Genomic DNA, 21,218 nt, shown 5'->3' with positions numbered 1-21,218 from the left:
AGATATCTTATACACCTTTCTTTTTTTTACGCACGCACAAGCGCTGCAGTGCGTGCTTCCTTATCATCATCACCGTAGAGCTTCATCGCGGCTATGACAGCACGCGAGCGCGCGCATGTCGTTTTCGTTCTTCGTTCCGTCACGACGTTGTTTTTCCTCCTTTAGAGAAATCTATGGAACGACACTGCCCCTAAAGTAGCTGTATAACCGAATTTGTAGATAACTCAAGTAAAAGGACTTTCTTGGATGTATACAGAAAGCTTATGCTGTTTGCATCTCCTGTCATGAATAATTCATGCGGGCGCATGGTGAATCGTGCATTGTATCGCAACGTGCATTTTATATTTTACAGACGTATCTTACATTTCAGGTTCCACGTGAGTGAACCGCACGTCAAAGTGATCGCTTCAGACGAGGTGACGGCATACAAAGCGTAGACCGTGGACAGACGCGGCCGCTCCGGCCAAGACCTCTTCCCACCGACTACACGCAACACTCGGAGGTGTTGACGGATCGGCAGATGCGTGAGTATTTTCTTAAGGTTTAAAATGATCATGATTTTATTTTCCATGTTGCATTGACAAAGCATTGTAAGCATCCTCCACCATTTGCCAGGTAAACACGTTTCTTTTTTCCTGTGCATAGTGTGGGCTGCGGAGTGGGACAAACTTAACATTACTTGCATGCTTCACAGCAATATTCAGCTAGCGCTGTCGTCGAATTTGTGTTGGCTAACAAGTTGGATAGCGTAAGAAAACTGTTCGTGTAAGTAGTTACGCCAATCCTGATTTTCTAGCGCATTAAAAAAAATGGAACGCCGAGAGACGCAAGCAGCTGCGTCACGTGTTTCTCTTGCGCGCAAGATAAGCCCGGAAATTAATGTAATGTACCAAGTTTTAGACGTTGCTTAACAGAAGCACCTAGCTAGTGCCTGCATTAGTACACACGCCTTGTGTGCTTTGTGTTATGCGCATATTAAGTCACTGTATTTTTGTATTGTCCAATTGTACAATTCGTCAAGATAAATAATCACATTCACAACTCTTCAGTTTTATGAAAAGTTCCAACGAGACAGTTCTAGGACGTACCAGTAAACGCCCTATTCAGCACTTTTAACTTTGCACCTTTAACGCTGTTTTTTCAGCGTCATAAAGGAAGCCCGCGAAGTATGAACCAAACCCAGCCGCGTGACTGATTGATTGAACGCGTTGCGATCGCAGTCGTCACAAACGTGCCTTGAATGAGCAAGTGCCTACAATGCTTCACGGTGAATGTTACTGGATTTTGCATTATATCTATAAACTGCAGTAAACATATACTAGTGACGGTATATATCGTCACACATGCATCTCGCAAAGGGAAAAATATATATACCAGACGCACATAAATACACCAAGAGGCATAAAAGGTACGACTAAGAAAGGACAAAAGAAATTATTACAATAAGTTTTACACAAAAGTGCCACATTCCATTCTTTTTAGCAAGTACGACAGAAGAAGCCCAGAGACTACAGGAAGGCTCGATAATGGCCTTTGCAAACACCGTTTTTGCTTCCTGTTGGATAATTGCTTGTTCCAACACGGAAACACGATGTGGACGTTGGTGAATAAGGTTCGCATCGCCAGTATTTATGTGATTGGTCATGACAGATGTTTGGCCTAAGGGTCACCTGTCAAAGTAAAAAAAATGTTGCGGTAGCCTTCAAGAACGTGGCCGAGCGCTTTAGCTTGATGAGGAGCACGACCTACTGAACTCCAGACCTGCACAGATCTCCCTCCTTCAGCACGCCTGGTCTAGTTCGCCCCTTTTGCCACTAGGGAAAGAATGTACGAGTAGAGTGGCGCTAGTTATAACCTGTTCGCTGTCGTCTGCTTCTGCGATCTGTTCAGCGCTTGTCTTGCCATTTCGGCATGCACAAAGCGCTTGTATTGCCGGTAAATTAATAAATTCACAAATATACAAAAGAAGACATATTTGCGAATGCTTTGCGTTTGAATAGTGAAACTAGAAGAGGATGAGCGGTGCAAGAAATGTAAACGAGCATAGGTGGACGCTGCAATGCTAGATCGACAGCATAAATTTCTCTTTCCTAGCCTCCTTAAGAGACTAGAAAAATTGTTTAAGAAGATTCATAGGATAATCTAGCTTTTTTTAGTTGATTACAGACAGCCTAATGTCGTAGAGGACATTAGGATTTACTGCTGTGTGCCGTAGTGAAAGGAAGATGATTGGTAAAAGTATAGTAAAAGTATTCAGGAGTAAGTCCTCCGCCCGATATGTGCAATAGGCTGATCGATTCTGTTTCAAGGGAAGGTGAGCATATCTTGTTTTTAATATCGTTGGATGTTTAGCTCAGTAGAAAGCTTGCAAAAAATTAAGCGATCCCAGTGCTTTAAAACGTGCTGCACTGCAGGTCTTAAAAATTGTGTCACGGAACTCTTTTCAAACTGTAAAGCTAGCTTTTCTGCGTGGAACGGCGGCAGCATAACGGTGGTGCTTAAGATACGTACGCAGTGAAGCTGTGTGGGTAATTCACTTTTTGAACTCGCGACGCATTCACGGACAACTTTTAAAAGTTAAAATGAGTGGTAATCGTTCTGTCGTCGAACGTTACGGTGGCTTCAAGTTTCTAAAGAACGCAGACGCGAATTTTACAACGTGTACAATGAAACTGTTGTGTACGTTGCGAACTCTATACACAATGTGATTTATAATAATCTGCTTGAAAAATGCAATAGGAGCGGCTATTTAACGCTATATTAGAGAGCAGCGGACTACACGCTCCGACATATTTTAGGTTCTGGCAGTCAACTTTTGGAGCCAAGTGACCGATCAAAGCCTTGTGACATCACTGTCACTGTGTTAGCAAAAATCATCAACTAGAGAAGCAGTTCGTCACAACACAACAGCTGCCGTACTAATTACAACGCCGCACACCCGCCCACCGCGTAGCAGACGAACAGGTTATAAAAGTGCCACCTAGGGCCGTTGGTTGAACGAAAGTGGGCGCAAGCTGCTCCCATAGAAGCCGGATATCTGTGCAGGTCTGGAGTTCCAGTAGGTCGTGATCAGGAGTAAGGTAACCATCTGCTCAATGTCAATGCCACTGCCGAGGGATGACGTCGCGTGATGAGCTGAGCTTCAACTGTGAAGGGATCAACCTGCAGTGCGCTAATTTTTGTCAGTGAAATCTTTTGTGAGAGGACTTGTGCGGTTGCCAGTAACATTCAGCAGAGTGTGCATAACGGTAACACCATGTGTATGCTTAACAGACAGAATTGGTGCGACCATGTGATTACCGTCAGGTAGAGCTGGTGTGGAAAACAGGTCGACATGTTTCACAGGTTTAGGCGGGAGGCGAATAAAATCTATGCAGCTTAAACAGATTTGAGGCAGTTCCACAGGTTTGGCAAAAAGATGCAAGTCAAGGCTAATTGAGGTGGCTGAACAGTCAAGGAAGGCAGAATCAGTGGCGAGAAAATCCAGACCGAGAATGAGTTCGTGAGGGCAATGCTCGATCGCGGTGAAGAGAACGACAGTGGTTCTCTCTGCGATGGTAAGTCGGGCAGAGCACATGCCAACAATAGCGACAGTCACTCAGTCAGCGACTCGCGCGGCTTGGCTCAGGGCAAGTGTCAGAACTTTCTTGAGCCAACGGCGAAAAGTAGCACTCATAATAGACACATGTGCCCCGGTGTCAATCAATGTGCACGCAGGAACATTGTCAACAAGAACATCCAAAAGATTCTGGTTCATGGGTATGGTCAAGCGAAGATTTCGTGCCAAAGTCATCAGTGCAGCTCTGCCTCCAGAAGCTGCACTATCTAGTTTTTCGGTCGGGGGCGCTGTGGATAGGTCGAAGAAGGAGCTTGGCGTGACAAAGGCGAAAGATTGACGGTGGGAGGGAGAAGGTGAGTGGGCGTAGTGGGGTCTTGTCAGAGGTGTCACGTGGTCAAATGAAGGGTTGGGCATAGAGGCAGTGAATTAAAAGGACAAACTAGAGAGAAGAGGGTTGTTGGCAGAAGAATAGCATGTTGGAAAAGTCCAGCGGCTGGGGCAGTGGCGAGCCTGATGCCTGATGCGTCAGCAGTTAAAACTTACCGGCTTGTTGTTGGTGGTGCACGATTCGGACGGGTTGCATTGTCCATAGGAGTAGTAAGAGGAGCGAGGTGGGAACGTTCAGCACAAGGATGCACTAGCACCTCTGCCAGATGCCACGTAGTAGTGATGGGAAAGAAAGCAGCGAAACTGAATGACAAAAACTAGCATTTTATCGGGCAATCCTGTTTTCCCAAAAACAGGCTACACTCAAAGAGCAATAGCAGGGAACACAGTTTCTATCGAATTAGCTTACTATTAATAAAAACAGACCTCTGATGCGCACTTCCCCTTAGGTGTTTGTAATCTACTCTCCGATGACCTTTCCGTCTTTTAACTAGAATTGCATATTACATTTCCAGAGTGAAAATTACGACATTCAGGAACAATTTCTAATCCTTTTGAATATACAGGAATCATGGGTGTAGCTGTGTAATTGCATACCTGGTTACTTTTCCCACCCTTCAAAAGCACAGGAGTCCTACTTTATTTCATATCTTCTGGATAAACACCTGACTCAAAAATTAAGGTTAGAATATAACTGAGTGCTGTAGTCATAAATATCAAAACTTGTTTTTCTGTTTAATTTGAATGTTGTCAATGTCTAGGGCTGTATAGATCTTTAAATTCATTAATGTCACAAATTTCTTGTTCATCTGCCATTTCAAGAAATGTGTTATCAGAGCACATATTTAGTGTTCTCTTCAACATTGAATATGCTGATAAAAGTTCTGCTTCTTGATATACCAACACTTGTAAAATGGCTGTTCAGGTGATCTGCTATCTCTTTACTGAGATGGTCAAAATTGTTCACGGTGATCTTTCCTGGTCTAATGTCACACTTTCTGTGTCCATGAATATCATTGATGAGCTGTCATACTGTCAGGTGACAGAGCTGCACTTGCAGCAAACATTTTTGTGTAACGGCTTGTTCCTAATGTATTTAATTTCTGTCAGATTCATCGACATACATGAGATCTAGAACATGTGATGAAGCTTATTCTTCAATTGCGTCATACTGGCGAAGGACAGCGTCACCCAATTAAGTCACTTGCTTAAACAAGAAGTTTCCAGCGCATATTTTTACCGACACAGCAATACATTTTTTGTACACTTGCTTCGTCTCCATCGGCTATATTGAGGAGGATACTTGTCATATCAGCTCATATCATTCTTAAGGATTTTATATCTCATTCAGTCTAGATTGAATTATTCATGGCTCTTTACAATTTTTGTTTTATGAGTAACACGAAACATGAGTTTCATGAAATATAGGACCAGCAGGACAGTGATCACTTACATCTGAGGTAACTGTGTCACTGTGCTATTACACTGGCTCAAAGGGGCCCTGAACCACTTTTTATGAAAGTGTAAAAATGAATTCAAAGTGAAAATAGGCTATTTCAGAAATACTTTGGCGCATACAGTACTCTGCTGTGCTCTTATTCCTTCTTCAATGCCTTGCACTGCGACGACTACGGTGCAGTGGGGCGTGCCCACAATGCTTTGCCTTCTAAATGTAACAGTGGTGGGCAGTTCAAATTTCATTTCGAATGTTGACGTAGATGCCACAACTTCCACCTTTGGTGCCTACGATGCGCTAAACATAAGCCAAATGCGGTTGTCCTCAGCGAACCACAGTACGCTTAGCCAGCTGACTCACGGTGGCACACTGCGGCGGCTGCGGTATCTATGCCATGTAGCCGACCGCAGCTTTATGTCAGTTAACGGCCAATAGCAGCAGTCTACGGGAATGACGAAATAAAGCATCCAGAAGAGAGTGAGGACAGGGCCTTCTGTTGAAAAGAGAGCATTTGAGAGAAAGCTGACTTCGCGATCCGCTTGCGATTTGCACCCACAGCAGAGTAGGCAACCTGCGGACTGTTATTTCACCAAGCCCAAGGGGTGGTTCAGGGCCCCCTAAAATGTTTGTTACCAACAAGTCAAGGCACAAGAAGGAAGGCAATGTGAGACAATTTTTGTGGAAACATTTATAAATCACACACAGCTAAGTGCATTTATAAAATTTGTGGTGATGGCACTGTTATACAATTTATATGTCGTAAAATGTTCACCACAAATGAGTGTTAAAATAGGTAAGATGACGCATGTGCGAGAAATGGTTCAAAACGTTTTCAAAGCATAAAACATGTCCGCTTGGGGACCAATGCACAACAGATAAGGCATCAAGATTTCATAACCTTTACTTATGATGCAAAAATTCGATAATGGGAGGCATTTCCCACTAGTTTGCACAAATTGTAAAATACCACCACAGTTCCTGTTGGGTTAGTTAAGAAACAAGGCATCATATTCAACAAAATGAAGCTAACTACTTGTACTGTGCCACCAAGTCTGTCAGCATGATGACAGGAAACTTGAATTGGAAATCGTTGACTAAGTAGTTTATGAAGTCAATTATTTTCTGCAGAGTGAGTGTTTAGGTCTAATACCGCTGAAAGTGATTAGTTTCAGATCCTAATGTGGCATGATAATATGAACTCATCGTATTCTATCGTAATAATCTACTTGACTTGTAATGCTTTCCTTTTGAGGCGGTAAAATATACATAACAGGTAGAAAGTTTCAAGTGCTGAATTAGGCACTTCCTCGAAATATGAAACTAGTATGCCTTCTTCCATAGAGTTGCCTACATCGTGCTTTTAGATGGGCCCTTCTGTAGTGCACTAGCATATTTTTAAACCTATGCTAATGTTAACTGGGGCATTCTGTGGAGAAGAATGCGTGGGAGAGCATTAAAAAAAACAGAACACATTGGAAAATCAGGACTCCTGCGCTGGTTACACTAGTATAATTTCGTGCTTCAGTGGTTCTGTTCTCCCAAACAACATACAATGGCCTGCATCTATTTTAATAACCCCAAAAATTAAAAATAATAAAAATTTTTATTTACTGTTTCTTTGACTCAAAGTTTTGCTATAACACATTTATTGGTCTTTGTTGCTCTGTATAGAAATTCGCATCAATGCATTGCAGACTCAACTAAATGAACGTAAATGAGCTGGTGCACATATATGTGGATTGGTTTTCCCCCTGTCAACAACTAAAGAACAAAACAAAAACGGTATGGCTAACAGATACATGCAGCAGGGTGACTTCATGGGCTGGGTAGCTTCATGTTTCAATAACACAAAGGTGTTGGTGATCTCAGTCAATGCAAGAATATGAAACAATTTTCACATCGACTGCAATCCAATGGAGCTGCCCTGCTGTACCCATTAGTGGTTCTCTTTTGTTGCAGACAGGTGGTGATACCAGTACACACTCATGTAACAGCTCACATTTGTACAATTGCCCGTTTTTATTTTTTCTGGCGAAATCAGGCAGCTATTGGTAATGTATTGAATGATGTTGACCAAGAATATACAATCTTCGAGATAAATATAAGTGCAAACAAAGCTGCGGTAAGTGCAAAGTACTTTTTGAAATTGTTAAAGTAAATATTCTTGTTGCTGTGTGAGATAAAGGAAAGAACTGAGATTGTTCTTTAACTCGCCAAGGCTGATTGCTTTGTTAGCATATTTAAAGGAGCAAAACTTTTCCGTAGTATAGTAGACATATGAAAGCTGTGTTTGAATGTCAATTTTTAATGTTGAAAAATCAATTGCATGCAATTAAGTGAGTGCCAAGATGTGGCATTTTTATGCCTTCTTCCTTAAATCTTGAAATGGAGACATTGTAGCTGCAATCTATGCCAAAGTAATGTGCTTGAATATGAAGATAACTCAACTATCAATTTCAATACTGACAGATTGTTGTACTCATTCCAGTCTTACAACTTTCATTGCTATTTCTCATGCAACATCACTTCGTAGCACTGTAAATTCTCTATCATGAAGACTACATTTAAATACTACAGCCACAACCTGAGGTGTCTGTTTAAGCATAATGAATGATCTTGCTGCCTTGTTCAGACGGAGTCGTTGGAAACATGCAAGTGTACCCTCATATTTCAGGAAGTAGCAAGCTGGCAGCAAGATGAATCCAGATGTTGAAGAACGGAATATCATCAAGTTTGACCCACCTGTTTCGGTTCAGCGATACATGGAAGTTTGCAAGATCCTATCACAGGATACCACAATTGAAAAGGTTGTAGATTTTGGTTGTTCAACAGGGCAATTCTTCAGGCATCTCAAGGAAATCCAACACATTAGGAGATTTGCTGGTGTGGACATCAGCTACGGCTGCTTAGAGGATGCTTACCGGGCAGCCCGACCTCTAGCCTGGGAATGCATATACAGACGAGCCTGCCGATTGGATGTGCAGTTGTTTAAAGGAAACATCTCGGTCAAAGATCCAAGACTCTACGCCTTCGATGGTGTCACTTGTATTGAGCTTATAGAACACTTAAACGAGAGCGATTTAAGGAAAATGCCTGACACCATATTTGGTTTCATTCAGCCAAAGATAGCTGTGATCACCACGCCCAACCGAGATTTCAATGTGGTCTTTCCAGAGTTGCAAGGAATGAGGCACTGGGATCACAAGTTCGAATGGAGCAGAACTGAATTTGAAGAGTGGTGTTCACAAGTACTACAATGCTACCCTAACTATGTAGTTCACTACAGTGGTGTTGGAGATGCACCATCTGAGAAGTACCAAGGTGTTGGCCACTGCTCCCAGATTGCAACATTCAGGAGGACCTGCCAAGCCATTAACAGGCCCGAAGGTTCCAGACTGCCTTCATTGGCCTACGAACTTGTCTTTGAGACAAGCCATCCTTGTGAGGATGGCTGATAATTGCTGTAAACATGCAGGCATACAGACTACCAGAACGATTCTGAAGCCTCTTCCATTGCATTATCATCTTGGCATGTGATGCATGAGAAGACGACATAGGATTGTATCCCTCAAAAGCTCACTGACAGGTAAAGACTTGTGTCTTCGTTGAACAAGCTGCTGGCATAATGCTATTCAGCAATGCAAAACATGACACTTCTGTTGGTGTGGCGTGTTCCTGTATAGTGGCATGAGTGTGACGTAAGTGTGGGTATAAGATTATTATTTATAAGTGACTTAGAAACCAGTCAGTAGGTACTCCTGAATATTTTTTGTAGAAGATTGTTCCTGATAATCTTTTATAAATGCTAAAGCAGTTCATGGTTCAAGATTAAATCGATGTTTATCTGGCTGTATGCTTCAGTTATTGATTGCTATAAATTGCGCAACATCCTTTGCTACAAAATTTTGATAAATCATGCTAGGGGTCTGTTTTTTATTTTTAGGGTTACCATACTTCACAGAATTCAGTACCTACTGCAATACTAGTCAACGTTATCATTTTTTATTCGCTGAATTTGACGCCAAGAAACTGATGTAAGCGCTCGAAACTCAATGTAGAGCTCATACTAGTGTTTTTAATATGCTGGAGGGAGTTTTCAGTTGTTAATAGTTCAGCAAGTCAACTAATAATTTAATTAATTACCATATTAATTAGACATTTTTACCCATATACTCTTAGCCAGAAATAAATGTGAATAAGTTGTTTTAATTTTCTTTAATGTGTAATGGTATTAAGGATTTTAAGGTTAAAAAGAGTTCTGTATTGTTTCCAAAAAAGAAATCATTTTGTTAGCAGTGGCATTTTTCTAATTCTGGAGCAGTGAAACATCTTTTCAAGGAATGTCTAATGTGGAGCTTTTTTTTTTTTTTAGCAATAGTTAAGCAGCTTTCTGTGATATGTGCATTAGTACTCAAGTAAAAGTAAGTTTATTGCAATAAATATTTTCTAAAAAGGCAGAAATAATTGGTTAAATGTTTAAAAGGCATTTATTCTACCTTGAAGTGTAAAAACTATTTTGTGTCTACACTGCACTAAAATCCTCGATAAGAACAAGGATGCAGACACTGGTCAGCAGGAGCATGCTATGGACATAAAAGGGCCCTGCAATGCATATGAGGAACCTTCTTAGGTGGCACCAGAATGGCCTAAAATACTGTATCAGCGCCAAAAGGTGTAGAGCTGTCACAATGAGGGAATACCATGTCACACAGTGGGTCTATGTTTGTATATGAATGTGATATGCAGTTGTCACGAGTGCTGCATAAAAGTGACCAAATCTGCTTTTTCAGATATTTTATGACGTACTTGCTCACACAGTCCCCTATAGAAAGCAGCATCCAGATTCTCGACATTACCTTGACTTTTGTGGATGGCCATGTGGAAAAAAAAATGAAATGTGCCAAAACCACAATATGATCATGAGGCACGCTGTAGTGGGGGACGGCAGTATAATTTTTACCACCTTGGTTTTTTTAACGTCTGTTCTTGCATTTCACACCCATTGATATACGGCTGCTGCAGCCGAATTTGACGCCATGCATTGGGGCATAGCAGAGCAAGACCGAAACCACTACACCGCCACGTAGGGTGTCGTCATGTAAGCGGGAAAAACTGTCCGAGAACATCCAAAGCTTTGCTTAACTTTTGCTCCAAGCATTCAAAAGTTGTAAAAATGAAATACATGTTGTACCAATTAATTGTTGAAGGCGAGTTCATCAACTTTATTAAGCAGGTAATGCACTTAAAGAAGCAGGATTTTTTCTTACCATATGTCATTGTCTTGGAATGCCTGAAAAAGTACATCACGTCTTCCAGTTTGTACATAGTTGAAAAAAGCCACAGGCCTGCGCGGCACACGCAGCACAGTCGCAGTGTAAGCTGGGGGAGTGGCTCCATAGGAGCTCCATTTTTGGCACCATGCTCTACAGGATCTTTGCGTCGTTTTCACGAGAACGATCCGAACTGTCCGCCCGGCGTTGACGGCCAGCTGCAGCTTGTACTGCTCTCTGCACGTTGGTCTGCTGTGCCCGATGTTGCCTGGTTGTAGCCACGCGCATAGCTCTACGATTCGCTTCTTCAGCAGCTGTTTGTACTTTGCGAGGAGGCACCACAACGTGTACCGAAGCGAACACACAGGTATCCAGACTACGTGGCGCACATGTCACATCCCTTGACCCGTGGCACGGTACATTGATGATGATGATGATTGGCATCCCCTTTGAAATGGGGTGGTGGCAAATAGTCACCTAGCCTACTTGAGTTACTGAGGTGTGCCATGCATGTTTTTCATTACATCAACAGGTATACATATCCATAATCTCCTTTTCCTTCCTCAAGACTTCTCTGGCTACCCTGTACCACTTGCTATACAACTGCTACATGGCGTGCCACCTGGTGTAATGTGCAAATGGAATGCAAAGGGCGCAGGTATAGACTCTACGCGGTGCGCATGACTCATTGCAAAGGAAGTGGCACAATACGATGCTTATGATGATGATCTATTGGCATTCCCTTTGAAATGCGTCAGTGACATAGTCACCTAGCCAACTTGATTTAATCAGGCACAAAATATATTTTTCTAGATCTCTTGTATACATATCCTTAAACGTCTTTTTCTTCCTCAAACTTTCTTTAACTGCCTTGTACCTGTGCGTCTGCTACATGGCGTTCTACCTGGTGTAATAATATGCTACTGAAGTACTAAAGCGCCAAACAGACGACACAAAAAGAGACACGGACAAGTGCTTAGTACTTCAGCGCTTTAAGTGCTCGTCCGTGTCTCTTCTTGTGTCGTCTGTTTGGCGCTTTAGTACTTCAGTAACATGCACTAGCCCAACAAAACGTTCTGCTGTAATAATATGCAACTGCAATGCAAAATGTGCACATATTGACACTATGTGGCACATGTCACATTGCGTGTCTCCACACGCTAGGATGTGTTTCTAGGGCATTTTTCTGCTGCATGCTAGCAAGCGATGTAATGTAAAAAAAAAAAAAGCGCTGGTGTGACTCGGTGGTAGAATAGACTTCCATGCAATAGGCCCGGGTTCAATCCTGGTATGTTTTTCCCACCATTGCCGGCGATAGCTGCCATAGAGACCATCGCCAACAGAAACGGCTATTGGAATGAGCCCATAACAGCTTATGCTGTAAAATTATAGAGGCTTATAGTCATAGATATGTTTTACATACACCCTTTGTCACACAGACTTAATGGGCCCTTCACCAGGCCTGACCGTGTTGAGCTGACAAACACAGTGCATACAACCTCAGTTATTTGTTTCCTCAGACCTCACAGAAACAACCTCAGACGAAATAAAGTTTAGAGAAATAATGAAACCTACAAACTGAATGTCTCTGTTTTTGTTTTACTTTGTACTGTGGCAAGAGAGATGTACTTCCGTTTAGTCTGCTTGTTCCCGCGTCGTGCAGTCCCACATGCAGAGAACTAAACTATGTAATTTTTTACCGTTTTCCAACACTGCAATCATGCTCTTTAATCTTCGCGTCTGCCTGAGCGCTTGTGATTGCGACACTGACTTATACAGCTAATCAGTTGTTCTCATACAGAGCGTGCAATCGCCCCTGCTGTGGGAAACAAGACAAACGCAACACCTCGCGCGCGAGACTGTCACCGGAAGTGCACCACACAGCAAAAATGAGAGAGAGGGAGCGAGAGACAGACGCAGGCGCCATGACGATCCTTTGACTCTGGTATGGGAGAACACAGAGAAATAATTTCGTTTGTGGAGGCTAGATGGGGCTAGTGGAGAAGTGTCTACATTGGCGGCTACGTTCGCCACCTGAAATCGGGTTTGCGGCACTTCAAATGTGTCTATCTCTGCTTGTAATAAACTAATTTGAAAAATTCTTGCGGTGAACACTCCTTAGAGGGCACTTAAAAACTTCCACCATATAACCAAAATGTCCAATGTGGCCTGGTGAGGGGCCTTTTAAAACGACACTAAAGGCAAATATTAAGTCAAGCTAAAGTGACAGATTAGTGCTCAAGAACATCTAAGGCATCAATATTGCCGCGAACAAAGCTTTGTTAATCAAAATATTGAGGTGAATGCAGGACACGACTGGAGACTCCCCCGGGACATGCGAGTACTAGCCCAATGACGAAGGCACTCTTTATAATTCTGTCGCTAGCACTCAACCACTCACAATAAAAACATAATTGTATTGTGTAATAAGACCAAAAGAATATAGTACTAGTCTGGCTCAAGTAGATCTTTCGATAATTATCAAATAACTCAAATATTATAATTAGATGAAAAGTAAATGAGAAAAATTGAAGGGTAACATGGAAAACTCCCGCTACAGCATGCTCGATGCATGCTGCATAAAAGTGTTTTTCCGAGCGTGAAAGAAGCCTGCGAACACATGCAAAGTGCCTCGAGCGTCCAGTCGCGTGGCAATCTTGTGCGTACTAGCGTGCTTCACTTTCACCCTTTACTTTCCCAACCGTTATGATTCCGCCTCAGGATTGAGTTAGTCTCCATGTTTTGTTCCGCTCTGTTATGTAGGGCGTGCTCTTCCGTCTATTGTGGCCAGGCAAGACTGGAAGGGCTAAAAAGCGTGAAGCGAGTGCGCATGCGACACCACGTACCACGCCATGGACGAAGGGCGATCTGGGAATCTGCTGTCTTCGGTGGATTCATGCTTAGGTGTCATCACAGACTGAAACCGCTGTGCTTCAAAATATGTGCGATAAACGCTTTGCAGGGCAGTGACAGCTGTGCAATGTTTCTGCTTTTGACAGCGGACGATGCATTTGTGGCACTAAAACAGCCATGTGGAAGGATGGGAAAGAAGCGGCTACTGTGAGTAAGGAACAAACCCTTCTTACCGCTAGTGTCTGTACGCTCGAGGGCTGCAGGGAAGTCGAGGATGGCAGATGCGGTGCAAGAGTGTACAAGGCTCGCCAGAAGAACTGCGCAACATCCAACGGCTGATGGTCGTGCGCGTAGGCCCAGTCAACGCGCTTACTGTTCAGCACTGCGTGGATGATACCACAGAACTTCATTTCCGTGAAGCTTCACTTACTGTGAGAACAATATACCTTGGGCCGCAGGAGGTGTATTTAAACGCGTAACGACGTTCTCCTCTGCTAGCCTAAGCCATGACCGGCATACGTGTTTGCTTTCAAACTGCAGATGGGCTAGCCATACGTCGTAATGTGCGTAAAGTGTGCTGCTGGTCATCGCCTGTGCATTCTTGCAGTGAGCGTGCAGATTCATTTTCTGAACAGCCAGCAAAAATATCAGGGGACTGGCCCAGCAGTCTCGCTTGCGGAGTTCAATATATAAACTTCTTTCAGCGCTAGAGCGCAATACTCAAGCGAAATGACCTGTTGGTCGCATCACTACGGCGAGCGTAGGTCCGCGCAAACTGGTGTGCTTGCACACTGAAGGCGAGAAATGTAGAGAGGAGAATCTGTCCCGACCAGTATGGCGGAGTAAGGCCAACTTCAGGCTTCACTGAGCATCCCACTGGGTGACGTCAGGGCCTGTCAGTTTTTCCTTCCGTGCTAGCTTCGATTTTTACATCGAGTTTATCACAATATTACCTAGAGCGAAATATGGCATCGCCGTCTATGGAAGTTTTCTAACGAGCGCTGTGTCGTCATGGGAATGACAGTACATACATGGAGAGAGGAAAATACTTTGAGGGAGCGTCACCTCACAATTTTGAAGCCTATTAGAGGAATGGGATGATGGGAAATAGGCACTCGTCTTAATTAAGAGGAAGCGTTAGCTTGGGCCCAACTCCGACGCGGCCCATTCAAATACATGTAAAACGCAATAACATTTTTCTGAGATAACCCTTGGACCGACTTTAATAAAGTTTGCTGCATATTAAAGAGAAATTTCTAGTGACTATTGGAAGCAGAATATTGATTAAGGGCCTAAATTTCGTTACAAGAATTTCCAAAAATTCGAAAGTTTGAAAAACATAAAAGCATAATGTTTACAAATTAATAGCTCCATCAAGAACAGATATCGCGGTTCTGTAAACGGTATACATTAGATCATTGAAAGCGGACGAATTTGATATGTCTATTTGAATCAATTTTGTCCTCTTTATGGCGTTTTTCACTGGTCGATTCGGAGCAGGATTTCTTGCTCCGCGGCAACGAATCCGAATTTCACTGGTCGATCTGGAGCGGGTTCGCGCGTTCCACTGGTCGTTTCGGATCAACTCGCTCCGCGCCGGATCGCTCTCACTTGCTCCGCCGCCGAGGCGCGGATTCGGGCGGAAATAGCTCGCGTCACTTCCGTCTTCAAGCGAAATCGGTACCCGGTTGGTACGCACAACATTCTGTTGCTTCGCAAAATGGCTGCGTTCGGTGCTGCAGCAGCGCTAGGGTGGCTAGAGCAGCGCTCGCGTTTAGCGATGAGAGTTCGGACGACAGCGATTACACAGTGACGCAGGTGCTGTACGAAGCCTTCTATGCACGTTGTCCATGCACAATCCTTGCGGGCGCGACATGGACATGACGGACTATGCGACTGCCCCGGTCAAATTACACACGGGGGACGGCGAGTTTGGTTGTCGTGGAAACGTACAGAAGGGAAGTCGGGCATGGTTTTCGGAACCGGTTCGTGCGACGTGTACGCAGACTTCCTGTGTGATCCGCCGCGGAGCGTTCTTGCGCTCCGCTGGCCGATTCTGATTTGTGAAACCCGAGCGCTCGCTCGAGGATTTCGGCGGCCGCTCCAGATCGACCAGTGAAAAACGCCATTAGATGTACTATTAGATGCAATTAACAGAATTGTGATATCATGTTTCGTTTTCTGAAAATGTGCGACTATTGCCGATTTTTAATTAAAAAAATTGACGACCTAGATAAAAAATTCGAGACCAACAGTCACTAGATTTTCTTTTAAATGCAAAAAAATCTGGCCAAATTTGGTGCAGTGGTTGCCGAAAGAAACGAATTCTCCTTTTGCATGTATTTATATAGGAGCACCCGAGCTAAGCTTCCTCTTATGTCATAGAGTTTCTCACTATAACATATAATATGGTGAGAAACTCTGTCTTAAGTGATAGGCAAGCGGTAGCTTCAGTCTGCTCGCTTTAGTTGCATCTGCTGCGGGGGTATTGAAATATGCGCACATAGTCGGCGTGGCAAACGCACGCCGAGGTTGAGTGAAGGAATTCAAGTGTGTAAAGCGGTCGAGCCTGTGTTATGTCAGTCAGGTAAAGCACCAAACCACCACGCGGCTCGCCGCTTAAGCAAGCAGCAGGCAGGCGCCAATGCAGCAACGAAGAACGAAGGCGTCGGCATTTTGCCCAACAATCAGCGACGACCCCCTAAAGGACGACTGGTCGCGTTTCGGGGCGGTTTCAGGGAAACGAGAAAACGTTTTGCCCTGCAAACGTGTGAAGGCAACCAAGTCACCCTTTCGAGGGCAATTCGTCGAGTTTGGGGGCATCTTCTGGGAAACAATATGATGTCTTTCGCGCCTGCAAACATGTGCAGGAGCTCAAGCGAGCGTCCAGAGTCCGCAGCGACTGCTTTTCCGCATGAAAAAAATTCGTCCCATCTTTTGCCGAACGGTGGACTGGCGAGCCGGGGACCCCGAGCATACTTGAGGCCGAGCCGGCCCACTGCTATCACAGACGGTCCCGGTCGACGCTGTCGTTGTGCCTCTCAACAGACCGGCGAGAACTTAATAGGCGCATCTCTACGGCGTAAGGATGTGACCACACAATCCTGCAAAGTAGTGCACGTAAATCTTGGAAAGGCGACGACTTGGGCGTTTAGAGTACATGCAGGGTAAGCTATTTATTTCACAAAGACCCTCAACAGAACATTTTACTAAGCAAACACTATACAAATAACTATCCCACGAAAGATCTCGTCTCATCCTATATAACTAGGTGCTAGACAGCGGAACAGCAAGAAAATACGTGCCAGGGTTTCAGGTACACAACAGCTGATTTGACGAAACCATAGACCACGCTCAAGCCGGCATACTCTGGACGGGTTTCGAGGTGATAGCGCCAACTAACTGCAGTGGTAAGCGCAAGTGATGCTTTGAAAACTATGTCTTCATGGGTCTGACTCCCCAGTCATTCCCCACGTTTCAGGGCAACGCATTTGAAGTGAACGACGCCCGTGGCAGCGGAAGCCCACGCGTTGTACTTCCTACTCAAAAGGTATCCGCGCACAAGGCCCCGTTGAGCGGGAGGGGCGGCTTCCATAGGGTGTCTCACGGGGGCGAGCTTCGCCACTGTAGTGTTCCTGTATATGCGGGAGCATATACAGGAACACTACGCCACTGGAAAAGCTGGCGCCACCGTCGGCGTGAAGTGGCATGAGGGATCATGTAGACACAGCGGCCGCGGCGGCTGCATCGGAAGCACCGAAGCGAACTGAAAACGAAAGTTGAAAGTCCCGCCTGCGCTGTGGTTCTGATTAAGTGGTGAGGTTTTCCCACTTTGGGTATCTGCTAGAACCGGCAAACAGCCATCGGCTAGAACTCGGGCACGCAGCAAGCACAGACGCGCGGAAGATTACTGCTGCGGCCTCGGGACTGCTATGTTCGGTAAAAGCAGAAAACGCGCACTGAGACGCTCGCCCGCTGCCTGCTAGATTCTGCTATCCATGCTAGATTCTGGGAAGGTAACTGGAATGGAAAGGGAGTGGTAAGAAGCACATTAGAAAAAGGCGTGACACATGGTCATGTTTGTGTTATAAATTAATGTAGTGGAGTACGAAAAAGAAGCAGCGGGAAATCGCACGCTGAGATCGATAAACATGCAGTGCGACGCGACTTGAGAAATAATATTGAAACGTACAAGAAAAAAATATTGAATCGTCGCGACGGCGCATCGTGCACAGTCGCCGTAGACGTCGAAATTTCTAACGAAATTATTTTTGAACAGCTCTGATAGCGTCCACACAGCAATGGTTGCTTGTGTACTGTCAAATGCTCATATTCTGCGGCCTCAAGCTCGCGGCACGGTATGAAAACGCGCCCGCAGCGAAAGCAAAACATTGTGCGCCGACATGCATACAGACGAGACTGCGAACCCGTGGAATCGCTGCGTTGAGGCTTCATTATAATGTTCTCCATTCGGTTATACGGACAGCCTATTATAGCAACATATTTCACATAGTTTACTCAGCGTTTGTTTACCTTTCACGCAAGAAGCCGGTTCGGGAGACTCCATCGCGGCGACCGCGCGCAGTGGTACTCGCTGTACATATTCGGTAAAGAGATAGCGTCTGTAAACGATTATATGCTTTCAGTTTGCCCAAGATTATTTGACAGTAAAAAACTTCCCTCGTTTTGAGAGTACTTACAGAAATGTCCAGGAGGGCTGCCGCGTGGTGTTTTTATTGAGCGCCGTAAGCCAAACCTATGAGGAGCGCGCCGCGTGATCCCCTCATACTACGCAAGGGAGGCGCTTCCGACAGATGGCGACTCCGTAAGTCCTCGCCCCCAATATTGCGGCTTCAGAGGAGGTTGGCTTGCCGAGGCTAGCAGAATCACGTGACGCTCGCTCCTAATCTTTATTTTTCCTTCAAGGCTTCGTATTGCTACACGCGTGTGGATAACGTGGATATGGCTACACAGATAATGCGTTCTTAAGATCATAAACGGTTTTCATTCACCAATATCACATTTTTCAATAAAGTTTACTCACCTACAATGCATAATCAAGCGAAGAAAAGCAAGAGCAGACGACAAACTGTTCCAAAGCGAGCGCGAATCGTGTAGTCTTTTCTCCAACTTTAGCGGCCCGCTGATACCTCTTACGTTTTATATAATCTTACATCCAATCACAAGTCCTCATAATGAAACGAGACGTTTTTTGTGTAATAATATAGCTAAAACAGGTCTTTGTGCGCTGTTTTAATAGGAAATGAATTATTGTGACAGGCGGAACCGTGCTAGCAAGGCGCGTCTTCCAGTCTTGACTCCGAGAACAATGCCAATCCGAACTCACCATATACCGACATTCCCATGGATACAACTGCGCCAGATTACCCTCTAGGTAATATAGTGAGAAACTCCATGGATTTTTACAGCGAAGCTTTGTACCCACCAAGGCATTTGTCCTGTCCGCGGACAAAAAATCACAGGGGGAAGCGCGCGCCGCTGAGTTGCTTACAGCACCACCAGATGGCGCTCGCAGCGGCGGCGCCGATCCTGCGGGGGAAGAAGAACCGGAAAGCTCGCCTTCGCGCATAGCATTCGCCGCAAGTTTTATATATATATATATATATATAGACAGTGTTGCCAATTTCGCGGTTGGTGTACAAAAGTTAAACAATCTTTAGCAAGGTACGTATAACTGCCGTATATATAAACGTTGCGTAACATTAGTAGGACGTTATTATACGGGGGAAAATAGTAATTTGCGGTCTTATTTCTTTTTTAACTGTCTTGTATCATTTCTTGCACTTGCTTGCTTCGTTCGTTGACGGGAGACGTTTCCGCTGATGTTATCGCTTTGGCAGCGATTCTTTGCTGCCGGTTCGTCTGCTGCTTTACCGGACTGTTTTGGCGATACCATCTTGGTCGCTGGCGCCTCATTTACGATGTAGCTGGCTCTTCCGCTGCTCTGCTTATGTGCGCCTATGCTCGCCTGCTTTCCATGATTTTTTTTCAACTCTAGCGCCAGCCTCAACTTGGACAGCTTCGCGAATACATTATGAAGTGAGCTTTGTGGTTCAACTACACGCTGGCAGAACCAGCCGAGCCGCTTCAGAGAGGCACGAGGTAAGCGTCTTGCACGTTGCTATGCAGCTAATTAACGCTCTGTTTATCGTATACAGTTGCTATGCTAAGAGGGCTATGCTAAGAGGGCTCCATGCTGTTAGCACTTTCTTTCCTTTTTTGTTGGTAATTTTATTAATGGTTTGACGAATGCAGGGTACAGCTGCCTATAATTATTACTGCGCTACAGTCTCATGTTGACGCGCTGACGGAAATTGCCCTCGCCATATTTCATTCTAAGATAGACGTTCTCAAAAATTTGCTGGTCGTTTGTTCGATGCGTTTTGTAGAGCGATATCGTGTACGTTTGAAACATTTTTGAAGTTTTTGTTATCGGTTGTGACCGGTTGCGACGAAAATGATCAAACACGGGCTATGCGAAAAAAAAAGAAAAGATTCGTTTTTAATGAATACCTGCATTATGAAATTAGAAAGTGCACTTGGAACCCACGCGTGCGTTTGCATAATCCTCAGTTTGTTCAACTTCGCTGTAAGCTGACGACGCGGCGTTCATTGTTGCCTGCATAAGCGCTGCTTGGTGTTTTCGCCTTAAGTAGCAATTCCATTATTCTTTGCCTATTTTGGTGTTTGTCTTATGGGGCACGTGCTACAAGCCCTGACTGGTGGTACTACATGTTGATGTTCTGCTATTGTGTGCGTCTGTCGTTTGATGGCACACTGGCTTCGGTAGTAAATTATCGCTGTAGGAACAGTTTTAAGACACGCTGGATGAAATAACTTGTATATAGTATCAGACAGAGGCTGTCCTTACCTGCAGGACGACATCCACGCCTTGACTGAGCGCTTCAATAAAGCGCCACGCCGGCAAGATATCATTTGTGGACAAAATAACATTATAGAATTGAACCGCATAAGCAGAGATCTATAAAGTAGCCAGCGCTTGTAAAATGAAAAGGCTTGCTTCTTGACAAGGTTGAAAAATGCCCTCCGTATCTATAAAGACGGGCACACGCTTGGAGTGTTAAGAGCTCGCGCTTCTATAAGCCTCGGACTTCTTCCTATATATGTTTAAAGTCATGGAGGCTTCAGTAGAAGTGTAGTACGGATTCGTGCTACTGCAGAGGTGTATTATGCCCCTTCCTGTCAACCCTCCATGGTAGCACAGTGGCTATTAAAAAGAAAGGGAAACTGAGGGGAAAAAATTCGACAAGCTTAATCAGTATACTGCCAAATTAAGTAGCACTTCATTCTGGGATTATTTTGGCGTCATAAAAAGACAAATGTGCTTTTTTTTCTATTTTACAATTTATTAGCTGGTAACTGCTACGAAACAGGGCTTCTGGTAAAAGAGATAGCCGGCCTTGTGGAAGCCCGTGCACGGCTTTTGTGTCGTGCGGAGTTACGTCGCTCATTTGAGCGCCGTGGTTTGGTCCGAGTTCGTTCATTTCCTTGCGGATTTGTTCTAGGCGTAGCGTGCGCTTCACTTCAAATTTCGCCTGACCTAGCGCACCTCATTCATTGGCAAAGTAAAGTGCGACTGCAAGGTGTTCGTTACAGTGCTCCATGCGACGTGGTGTGTCACGCGGTGACGATTAAAGCGGAGCGCGAAGAT

The 21,218-nt window shown here is 44.5% G+C and overlaps 1 protein-coding gene across 2 annotated transcripts; it reads left to right on the top strand.

Moving 5' to 3' along the window:
* Window positions 1-67: 67 nt before the first annotated feature.
* Window positions 68-9,251, top strand: Hen1 (Hen1 methyltransferase). 2 transcript variants are annotated; one of them, XM_050186180.3, is made up of 3 exons: window positions 68-228; window positions 371-524; window positions 8,077-9,251. In XM_050186180.3, the coding sequence occupies exon 3, from the start codon at window positions 8,099-8,101 to the stop codon at window positions 8,855-8,857; it is 759 nt and encodes a 252-aa protein (XP_050042137.1). In that variant the 5' UTR covers window positions 68-228; window positions 371-524; window positions 8,077-8,098; the 3' UTR covers window positions 8,858-9,251. The 2 variants fall into 2 exon arrangements, with proteins under 2 accessions (XP_050042137.1, XP_054931480.1); XM_055075505.2 differs by having other exon boundaries at window positions 68-308.
* The last annotated feature ends 11,967 nt before the right edge of the window (window positions 9,252-21,218 follow it).

This window comes from Dermacentor andersoni, chromosome 11, assembly GCF_023375885.2.
Source record: "Dermacentor andersoni chromosome 11, qqDerAnde1_hic_scaffold, whole genome shotgun sequence".
NCBI lineage: Eukaryota > Metazoa > Arthropoda > Arachnida > Ixodida > Ixodidae > Dermacentor > Dermacentor andersoni.
The sequence above is the reverse complement of the archived record's forward strand: the minus strand, read 5'-3'. Positions and strand labels throughout refer to the sequence as shown.